Raw genomic sequence first — 12,193 nt, 5'->3', positions numbered from 1 at the left:
AGCAGATCACCAGGTATGTGTAAATCAATTAAAATAGATATATAGAAACATTGCACACAGAGCCAACATAGGTAGCAACTATACGTAGATTTTAGTATACAACAAAGAGAACAGAAGAATCAGATGAATGATGCCACTGTTGATTGGAATTGATACAGTCAAAATATCTCAATTATGTCTCAGATTTGTCTGAGATGATTGTAGATGGTATAGTCTTGCACAAATGGTAAAGTCTTGTACAAAAGGATCACTCATCAGCAGGATGAAACAATATGGAAATGCAAATGTTGAATAATTCCAAATGGTGATTGTAAAAATGTATCAAAGTAGCCAGCACAACTTGTGAGGCTCCTGTGCCTTACCCGCTGAAGGAGACGTGTGGTACGGGTGTATATACAGCGTTGAGAAATCAGCTGTCCATGCACTTGCGGGTCCCGGCCGGGAATGATTGGAGAAGTGAACTTCCTTGTGCCGTGCAGCTTTGTGTGTGGGGCAGCTGGGTTGAACGTGAGCCACTCTCACTGTGACGTCTAGCTGAATAAAGCTGGACACCTCAGGAAAAATGCTTCTCAGTGATGCTAGTAATGACAGCGGACGATCGGGGTGGGAACAACTAACGCGTTTCTCAGCCCTTTCGAACTGGCCGTTCTTTAACATTTCTATCCTGGAATGTGGAGGCTAAATTCACCTATCAAATGTAAAAAGAGGTTATGCCATCTTAAGAAATTTTACCCTGACAAAGTATTCTTGCAGGAGTTACACTGGAAGCAGGGTGAACATATTACTTTAAAGGAAACCTGGGTGCAGGAATATAGAAGTGCTTCCTTTCAAATTAAAATAAAAGGGATGATCATTCTGTTTAGTAAATCCAACTCATACAACATAGTGAAGGAGTAGGTGGACCCTGAAGGGAGGTTTTTATTTTTGAAGGTAACCATAGTAAATGAAACATTCACTTTGCTTGTATTTATGCTCCTCAGAGAATGAATCCATCCATTTTCTTTGATATATACACTGCCTTACAAGACTGGATGAAGGGTTCTTTAACTTTTGGTGGTGATTGGTCATAGTCTTCTCTATTGATGCCTCAGGTGGTCCAGGTCATGGAAGGGGTCGGCAAGGTGCACAGTCCCCTTTGTCATTGCTGGTAGAATCCTTTCAGCTTCATCTACACAACTACTTCTCCCATTTAGATTAATGGCTAGTTCCTGGGTCATTGCCTCATAGAATTGTGGATGTGGCTGTAGCTGATATGCTAATCTCAGACCACGCACCAACGTGTTTCACGTTAAATTGGAGGCTCCATGTCTCTCCATTTAATTGGTGATTTCCTTATTATTTGGCTTCAGCGGAGGATTTCCAACAGCAATTACTTCAACATTTTAAAAATTATTAAGAACGATAATATTTCTCAGAGTCAGGATATAAACCTGTTTTGGCAGGCAGGCATCTAAACCGGTGATAAGAGGCCATTTTTTGGAGTATGTCTTTCACAAAAAGAAAAAGCTTCACTAAAGCTTTCATGAGGCTAGTATTGCAATTGCTCCGGTCTATTTGGATTTATTGACCGATCCTTTGAACCACACAGACAGGCATATAAAGAGATTAAGGTCCTTTATGACCCCTTGTTGAGACATCTCACAAACGAGATAGGATGGAATGGCATAAAAATTCCCAGGCTGGAGCGAAAATTTTCAGCATTCGCTGATGCTCCTTTTATATTTTTCCAATCCCAAAATGGCCATACTTCTATTAGTATCTAAACTCAAATAGTTTGAACTTATAGCAGGCTTTCAAATTAATTATTCAAAATTTTGGCATTCTTAGGCAAGGCTAAGCCAGGATGGAGAAATATCTTTCACTTTAAGTTGGCGGCGCTTTAATACTTAGGTATTAAACTCCCCTCTCACCTGGCTCAGTTGTACAAGGTGAATTACACTCTACTTTTGCTGAAGAATTTTTCAGAGTATAGCAAATGGGCTCATCTCCCACTATCATACTTAGTGGCGGCAGTGCAATCGCATTCATTCACATAATTTTGCATCGGCCAGGTGCATGCGAATGCAGCGTTGCGATTCGTGCTGAATTAGGCTCTTTGACTAAAAAAAAACATGGAAAATAGTATAAAAAAGTGGGGAGACCTTCCTGGACCCCAAAAAAGTGACAACTTCGTAAGCAGAATCATATAGAAGACTGTTAGTGGCCATAAGGAAAGTACTGTATGCTTTTAAAAGGTGTCAAATAGCTGATTTGTACATTTTTAAAAAAACGTTAAATAATGTAAAAAGCAGTAGAATTTTGTTTAATTGCAAAGGAATAAAATGGAAAATTCAAAAGAAAGTAGGTTCCGGCTTGCACTCTATTATATTTAGCCCAATATTTTTCCTAGACTTTTATGTCATCCAGATGTTGACGATATTGCCGACCAAGAGAGACCTGGGATTTCTTAACCAACCTTTAAAAAATTCATATGGGCTGGCAAACGCACTAGAATATTGCTATTTTAAGTACAGTAAAAATGCAATTTAGGGGAAGTTTATATGTCATGTCTCCGGCAATATGCTTTTGCATCTAATTATAGGATAACATTAGATTGGATAGGAGGATCAGACGTCTACACTGTAAGTGTATTGTTTCTCCTTTACACACTTATCCTTTATCTCTCCCTTTGGGGGTTAAAGACAATATATTATTACATACCACCTGTTTGGCATGGAGAGTCATTTGTGCCAGTTTAAAAGTATCCAAATATTCTTCCCTTTTTCTACCATTTTGGATAATTTTTTGTTTACTCCAAATAGGATGTCCCCACACTTTCGTCTGAGGCATATTAGTGGTTTGAGATATGTGCACCAATTTTTATGGCGACAATTTGCAACCCTTTACACAGTCCCAACTTCAGTAGAAGTTTCCTACTAACAATCCCGTTATTCTTCCTTTTATAAGTTATGAACTATATACTGTACAAACAGTATTATATGGGCTAACTGATAGTGCATCATCCAATCCACACTCCAAATCTCTATGTCGTAGACCTCAGGGCTCCTTCTCCATTTCTCAGATATTCTTCTCTTACTCCCTCTCACTGCTTAACATAGCATCAGGTTACACAGTGGCAAGTGAATTTCCCTTATTTTTCAATAAAAACTATTTTGGCATTGCATCTTAAGTCGAACAAACAGTTAGTTTCTGTTTCTTATGTAGAGGTACACTTTAAAATTTTACATAGAGCATATTTTACTCTGAAATTTAAATTTCTCATAGGTGACACCCTTATCGCTAATTGTTATAAATGTAACACTGCACACGCAGATATAGCACATTGTCTGTGGGAGTGTCCCCAAGTGCAAGTTCTAAGGAAAGATCTTCAGGGTTACATTAAGAACACCTTGAAAATAAACTCTCCAAACAGTGGGCATTTTGGAACATATACTCTTGCAATGCCGGTATGCAGTCGGGAAGCCGGCGGACCTAATCCCGACAGCCGGCTTCCCGACTGTCATATCCCAGCAAGGGTCTAAAGACGGGCATCAATATGCCGACGCCTGTTATTAGACAAACATCGGGAGACCGACGCCCGGCATCCCGATCGATGGGACGCCAGGCGCCACGGGGGGGGGGAGGGTTAGGTTTAGGGTTCCCGGGGGGGGACTTAAGAGTTAGGCACCCCCCCGGGGACTTAGGTTTAGGCAGCGGGGAAGGGGGGGTTAGATTTAGGCACTTAGAGGGGGGATTAGGGTTAGGTACTGGGGGGAAGGTTAGGGTTAGGCACCCCTAAGGGAGGGTTAGGGGGTAAAATTAGGTTAGCTAATACTTACCTGAGGACAATTGGGATTTCCACTGCTGCCGGGATGCTGGTGTCGGGATTCCAACCGCTGGACATGCGTCCGGTGGTAAATCATACCAGTTCTGCAATGCCAACCAAGTCATCACTAAAGGTAATCGCCTTTTGCTAACCAAAACCACATCTGCTACTAAGAAAACAATCTTATCACAATGGATAGTACCTTCTATGACAATATTACACCCCAGACTATCCTTTAATTTATTGATGGATTGGACAGAGGTGTCCTTATATAAAGAAAAACTGGCTGAAAAGTTCTTTAAGATTTGGCTCCCATACATACCGTACATACTTTATCACCCACCCAGACGCCCTGCAGAAATGTTTCCAATTTACCTCCTAGGTATGACTTAGAGATTCTTAGCAATAGTGTCCCCTTTTAAATTAATCAATTTTTTTGCCTACAGTTGCCTTCTTCTTATCTGTATACCATTGATGAGAATCTAGATTGAGACAGGGTATTTATTTTTCTTGAAAAGAATACCCTCTTGGTCTTGCCTTACAGGATGTTCTTATTTCTCTGGCAGAAGATTAAATCTTAATATTGGCTCACTGCTCATGTATTATATGTATTGTATTTTTGTATTTTCTGGAACTGTCTGTAATACATTTTGATACCTTTGTATATGTGACCCAATTGTATGTTTTTTGTGCATCAACCTACCAATAAAATGTTATACAAAAAAAGAATATATTAAGAAAACTTGTTGGTAACTTAACCTTGCCAATTAGGGCAATGGGGCTAATGATGCTTGATCCTATAATAAAAGCCAACAAAAGTAACTTCGGACCCTGATGAGGCCACATCATGAGTAACCTAGGCTAGATGCACAGTCTAGGAGGGTGTACAAACACAATCCAATACTACATGCACAACTTGGACGGCATAAAGACTAATAAGAAGCTATTTGTTCACAAATTCAGTTTTCCCTATCTGTAATTTGGCTCAAATGTGGTCATGGATTGGTGGATAGGGCCAGAGCCACATGCCCTGGGCCATCTCCCTCAACATTATCCATTACTTCCTCCACCACCACCAGCACCACCACCTTTCAGCACTGCTTCCTACAATTCATTCCACCAAACCAGGTTAATGGATTACTGTAAGGTTATGAGTTGTGCTAAATTCTCTGTGCAGAAAATTATAGATAGAAATCTTCTATGAATATAAAATAAGTATTTTGCATGAATCCTCTATCACAAGGACATTAAAATAAGAAACAATAGCACAGAATAATATATCCTGTTCTGTAAATGTTCAGGATCTTGCAAGTCACTAAAGAGTTCTGATTGCTTTTATATATGTAATAGAAGGTGACTTTTAAAATCTGTAATAATTTACAGCAGGAAGTGTGGTTTTACACAGTTACTAATTGCAAGACATTATGCATAGTATATAGTAACACCACTAGCATATATACAATTCATTGTGCACAATGCTGCAAGTCATATACAAAAATAAAGTACATATTTAGTATGGCCACACTTTAAAGGTTACGGAAATGCTTTTGTATAGTGTTATAATAGTTACATGTTTCTTATCCCCTTCACAGCATATGATATATTATCTGCAGAATTTTCCATATTTTGCTATACTATTTATAGGTAAAGCCATATGCATACCTTAGGATTCCATGTTCTTCTTAATATTCACATTACATCAATTACAAGGAACAATATAATACACTATACCTCTGGCCATCATGCATTAACTGTCATTTACTTTTATTCTGCAGATACCTAGCAAATGAAATAAAGAAAAGAGACGGTTTTGAACTTCTCTGGGAGGTATGTTATCGTATTCTTTATTTTACCACATGAGGTACTTCATTTAAAGTAAATTTTTATGGATTTATCTTCTAATCTGAATTGGTGATTTACGTCTTGTGATTGTATTTTGCTTCCAATTTGCAAAGAGATTAGAAATATAGTTTTCTTAAGAGACCATTTCCTTTAGTTTGTGTGTCTTGTGATAAAAATGTTCCCTCAAATGCTAATGCCTGTGTCCAGCACTCTCTCCTTTATTATCATCATCCCCATGAGTAGTAACATAGGGGCCTATTCATCATAACTAAAGGGACTCGTCACACAAGCAGAAACGCTAGTTTCCGCATATTTAAGATGACAGGCCATTCATCATCAGGGGTCAAATAGGACCACCTTATATTCAGCAAACTCTGAAAATATAAAGTTTTCGAAGTTTGCCTGCGAGAGCAAACACCATCTTCAGATGGCGCTTGTGTTTGGAGCCCTACTCCTTCCTATGGGAAGGAGTCCCAGGGATGCGATGAGGGATCCGAGTGGATCCCTCCGCTGCCTACTGACTGCCTCCCCGACGGCTTTGCTCATACGTGACCACTACAGGTAACCAACGCTACTACTTTTGTAGCAGTGCTACTAATCACTGGGATAGCTGCTTTTCAGAGCAGCTTTCCTGTGTCAGAGAAATGATGAATTGTATACCCCGTATTTAGTGACCATAGGGCACACCATGAATATACTGTAACTGGACTTGATGTTCTTACCTTCGTATCAATGTGGAATGATATTAAATTACAGTAACTCATAATCATCTCTCTGATTTTCTTTTACTCTCTCTTCCTGACCTGAACATCCATACATTTATCCTTTCTCCTCTACATTAAATTGTATTAAAAATGTCCTCATTGATGTACTGTATGTGCTTATGGAGTGCTAACGTTGATATTCGATATCACCATTCTTTTTTTCTCTTTGTTAGTTTCAGGTACTTGTAATACAGATGCATGTACCTATCCTCAAATCATGCTAAATAGCCCTTTTATTGCACGATGGACTCTGCTACTGATGCATTCTAAAACACTACGTCATCCTAATTACCTAGTACATTATTAGTGACCTAAGATGCAACATTGAGGAAAAGGTAGCAGTTAAAAGTACAGATGTGTCCTGATAATCCTAGCATGAATACGCTATATGGTATGAATGCCCGGAGTGACTGAGCGTCTCCAAAAGATGTAGAATACCGTCTTTTCCTTTAAACTTTGCATCTTATTTGCAATACAGATGCAGTAAAATACCACTGAACATGTACTGCAGATGCTGGGCTGTGACTTTATCTACACAGAAATTAGTTTTAAACCTGTACAAAGTCACAGATGAAGCACAAGGGAACTTGGTGTGAGAAAAAGCTGTGGGAACTGCATTGTAGCACTTCATAGATGTAAAAATGTTGCACATCAAATGGATCAGTGTAATCTACAGTTGTTTCAGCTCTGCAACTAAGATGCACATTTTGAGCGAGAAAGACACTCGGTGCGGTCAGGTCATCCAGGACATGGCTCACCGAGAGGGGCTGTTTGACTTGATTGAAGCCACAGTATATGAGGTCACATCTGTAGCAAAGTTGAGAAAAATATATTAAAATTAAGGAAAAAGTACACAGCACTGGAATTGCGCAGGAGTTTCCTGCCATATGGCACAAATAGGATAGGTGTATGAGGACACTTCTGTATCTTGTATTTTTTTTATGTATTCCAGAATTACATACTTAAGTTTGCATTGATCTCTATCAAAATACAGTTTTTTAGAAAAACAAGGAACAAATAAAGATTGAGTGTACTGCCATTACATTATTTCATAGGGTTTCATGGTCTTTCTTTAAGCCATGTTTACTATACGACCCCTGATTAATACCAGTTTGGGGGCATGACTCGCAGTCACACCCCCAAAAGCATTCACCTTCGTCACGTTGGGAGCTTGCCCAGTGCTCTGGGAGCTGCCCCCAGCCTCTCCGGACACAGGGGACTGTGGATGCCCGGCGCACTGCCCGTTGACACCATCTGAGATGGTGACATCTGCTATTTCGGTGTCACCTCCTCGGATGGTGTCAATCAGTATGGACCCCATCCCTCGCACCCCCCTAGTGACGCCACTGATTGCAGTGCCCATTGCCCACATCAAAACTGCCATATCTAAGAGACCACAGTTTGCTTTAAACTCTCATATGTAAGAGCACATGACGCCGATGTAAAATTGAGTATAAGTTGCTTATAATCACAAATGTAAAATAATGAATCAGCTATTAAAATTGTTGTTTTCCATAAATGTTAGTAATCATTTTGTGACTGTAATGCTCGCAGGTGTCAAAAACATACTTTAACAAATAAGCAGAGAACTAAGACTGTATTGTGGTTAGCACATTTTTATAAGTAATCACTTAAACTATGGATTTAAAAATGAATGAGGAATTTCAGTTGTGAAATATTATTTAAAATGCCTTCAAATGTACTGGCTTTATTTTTTAGCCGGAGTATGCAAATATATGTTTTTGGTACATTCCACCAAGTTTAAGAAACATGGAAAAAGGACCAGAGTACTGGCTGAAACTGGACAAGGTAAGAATGATTGCTGTAATGTACAGTAATGTACCTATATATGGTGACTGCCTGCTAATTGTATGTTACTACATTAAACATCTTCATTATACTTGATATGATGTATAAAACTAACATAAAATTAGTTTAATGCTGATTAAGTTTCTTACTCCCCCATGTGGTAAATAAGAATTATTGCAAGTTACTGCAGTGGAAGTAAAATAATCTTTAACCACTTTTTATTTGTTTTTAAAATAAATGGCCAATATTTTTTCTTAAGCACAGCTCGTCCTTTGCTCATAGGTCCACCTTGAATTATTTGACTATTTGGGCCTGATTTAGAGCTGCACGCTAGTCAGCCACGACTGTGTCTTCACACTAATGCCACAGCAAATGGGATACATACAATGATGCCTACCGGCTGTGGTGCATATCCGCCGCTGTTCGTGCTAAGAAGCACCATTGGCCACAGATTGGTCGCACCATAGAACATTGCAGCAGCACAATGGAGGTGCAGATAATCCATCCAAACATGGCCACCAAAATAAGTACAACTGCAACAAAATATGCAGTTGTTGATCAGGAGATGCCGACGTCTGGCAAGCCACCAGAAATGACAGCTGAAATTGCCTCTCTCTGCGTCTAAATTCCACCTGCGGCTTTCAGCGGTAGCCATCAGGACACATGTGCAGATCAGCTCAGAAGTATGTGCAGACTGGAAACATCAGCAGCTTGCATACAACATTGATTTATCATGCACCACTGAATCAAGCCCTTTATATTATATGTATTTTACCTCACCCCCCAAGTTATAACAGATTCCCTTTTGGCAGAGCTCATAGGTCCCCAATGTGTTAGTACAACCCCATGTATCACTATATAGTAGTATAAGCATGGTCAATGTTTTGGTTACTCAATAACCTTTGTCAAGACATCTTACTTAACCAACTCCATGAACATCTTCTAGATCAGGGGTGGGGAACCTTATCTCTGCCGAGGGCCATTTTGATATATATAACATTATTCACGGGCCTGGTGCAGGCCACGCCCCCTCCATGTGATTTCACACAGGGGCAGGGCCACAATCGCAGGTGATTACAGCAATGCCTGGAGAAAACTGAGGATGCTCCAGTGAGCAGTAAGGGCAGCGGTGTGACCGTTTGAAGCATCCTGAGGATGCTCTAGGCCGCACGGTTGCATAGATTCTGGCTGCAGGGTGCCATTCTAGACACCCTGCTAGCCAGATGAGGCTAGCAGAAAAAAGCTCAGAGGGCCAGACCAAATGATTCTGGGGGTCTTATACAGCCCACGGGCCTGAGGGTCCCCATCCCTGTTGTAGACCATCTGTTCTAGAAGTTGTTTGTGGTATAAGATGTATTGACAAAGGTTATTCAGTAACTGTAACGTCACCCATGCTTTGATTTATAGTGAATGAACCTTCTTTAATCACAACTAGATTGGTGAGCTCGTTCTTCGTTTTGTCTATTGAATATGGTACATTTAGTGAATGTTTCCAAAAGGATAATTTATTGGAGCACCCCAGATATATATAAAACCAGATAGTCTGGCACTACATTAAATATATACCAATCACCAATGCACCCTCCAAAGAAATTAATAGAATAGTCTATGCACCCAAGTAGAAAATATAAAAGTGAGATGGCCCTCAGCAATTATAGATGTACTGCTGGAGATTTCACATTGTAAATTAATTATATCATGTTTAGATCTTACACAAAGGCACCTAAGGGGCTTATGTATTGAAGAAAGATTTGTTAAAATCACTAATTTATAACAATTTGTGCCAAGGGATTTAAAACACTAATTATTTAAAAAACAAATCTGACATTTTATATTGGAAAATATATATATTAAACATAATAAGTGTTCACTGTACAAAAATGCACAATTAAAAAGTATTGTAATCCAAACTTATATATTGTATCTGTCTAAAAAAATATTTGCAGATAGCTCTATAATAATATTTTTATAGGATTTTACCTATTTCTCATGAATGTGTTACCAAGGCTGCTCAGTAAAGTGGCATTCTTTTTGTCTGTTTGCGTAACTCTATAACCTCTTTATCTTCTCCTTAAGCTCCTTATCAATCTTCTTCATGTGTGATAATTCTCTTACAAGAATAATAGATTGGGAGCTTGGCCAAGTAGCAAATAGTGGATAAGACATAATTGAGGTGGGATATGATGTCATTGGGAGCTTGTTAAAGGTCCAGATTCTTGAAATATGACTGAAAATAGGCAACGAGGTGACAAACAACTGTAGTTGGATCTTTGTCCACAAAGGATAGCACAAAAACTACAGTAGATCTAGTATATGAGTTCCCATGTATATGGCACAAATAAGCAAGGAACAATTGTGTTAAAGTGCTTCTATCTTTACAACATCTTTATTTTGTGTAATAGTGAATACTGCTCAATTTCCTGGTCTTTTTTTTTTTATTAACAGAGGTGTAAACAGTTATTGAGCCTTATCATGAAAATTAATGAATCAATCTCCAAAATAAAAGTACAGTAGGAGTGCTGTAAGAAAAATCACATCCCCGGGGGTCATGTATGAATTGTAAATAAATGTGGAGGTGCCCATATTCCGCTTTTTGAAGTGTATGTGGCTGTGCACACTTTGAAGAATAATTCCAGGATTGCAGTCTATGGAATTCACTTGTCAGCAAAACTTCAACTTCCCCTTGGAAGTATTTCCTATTGCCACTGTTGGATAGGACTACTGTATTCAGTGACGTATCTATCATGGGTGTCGGATTTGCAGTGCATACGGGCCTCTGAGTCCATAGGGGTCTACACTGCACACCCTGCACCCCTGTTTAATGCTCACTTCTCTGTAGTGCCTCAATGGCATTGCTGCCCAAATCACCGGATAAAGGATGTGGTGGCCATTTTCATGGAGATTTGTGCATGTGCAGTGTAAAAATCACCAGGAGGACTCTGGCACTGTGTGTATATTCTGTCTCTCCTACAGGGCTTCGCTGCACTCAACTGAGTGACAATCCTAGAAATAAAACTACATTAAGGGATATATTTGTGTCCAACCAGTGTGGACCAGCTTATAAAGGACAATTAAAGTAGTAGAATACCTGACCAGGGAAAGCGCCTCAGCATGAGTTGGCATTATAATACATTGTGATAAATACTTTTTCTCCTACTAATAACAGTTGCAGTATCATTGATACATATGATTGCTGAATAGCTGCTACTATTGCAAAGAATTGATACACACTGTTACATTAGGAATCAAAGATACAGAAAGGTCAAAACCTGACACAATCCACTCAGTCACTATACACTTATTTCAATAGGATTATTTAACAGGACAACTATCCACAAATTGTATAAAGATACTACTATATTATTAGGGATACAAAGAGACAGGATACAGCAGTTTTTAAACTATACTTTGGGGGAGATGCACCAAGCCTTGGAGAGTGATAAAGTACCAACCAATCAGCTCCTAATTGTCATTTTCAAACACAGCCTGGAACTGAGTTAGGAGCTGATTGGTTGGTACTTAATCACTCTCCAAGGCTTAGTGCATCTTTTTCTTCTCGTACTGTTTTTCACCTTGTTTTTAACATAATATTTTGCTAATGACTTATTAATTGTAACATTGTGAGTTGTCTATCATGCTATAGAGTAATATGGTAACACAGTTATCTATAATAAATAGTGAATTATAAATATTGTATTTAATAATAAAATACATATATTTTTATACTTTATGTATAAGATAAATAAGGGCACAGTAAAATTAATAACCTTTTTCCTAAAATCTTATACTAATATTGTTACTCTGTGTACAGGATTTATTTACGAATTACGCTACACAGAGCCAGGCTTAGGCCTCATAGGGCCCTAGGCAAGATACCGGTTTTGCCCCCCCCTTAAAAAATCCATAGCACTATATTTTCATTCTTGATTCATGTCCATGTACAGCACCCTGAAGAAAAGGTCCACCGTGGCCT

At 38.9% G+C, this 12,193-nt stretch overlaps 1 protein-coding gene across 1 annotated transcript in view; it reads left to right on the top strand.

Moving 5' to 3' along the window:
• The window catches only part of GADL1 (GAD like acidic amino acid decarboxylase 1), a 396,024-nt gene that overhangs the window by 305,866 nt on the left and 77,965 nt on the right, over window positions 1-12,193 (top strand). Inside the window, exons 13-14 of the mRNA XM_088463515.1 lie at window positions 5,581-5,632; window positions 8,131-8,220. Coding sequence (XP_088319641.1) covers window positions 5,581-5,632; window positions 8,131-8,220 — 142 coding nt within the window. The remainder of the gene's footprint in view (window positions 1-5,580; window positions 5,633-8,130; window positions 8,221-12,193) is intronic.

This window comes from Taudactylus pleione, unplaced genomic scaffold (assembly GCF_031769625.1).
Source record: "Taudactylus pleione unplaced genomic scaffold, aTauple2 ptg000053l, whole genome shotgun sequence".
Classification (NCBI taxonomy): domain Eukaryota; kingdom Metazoa; phylum Chordata; class Amphibia; order Anura; family Myobatrachidae; genus Taudactylus; species Taudactylus pleione.
This window is presented reverse-complemented; position numbering and strand designations above follow the sequence as displayed.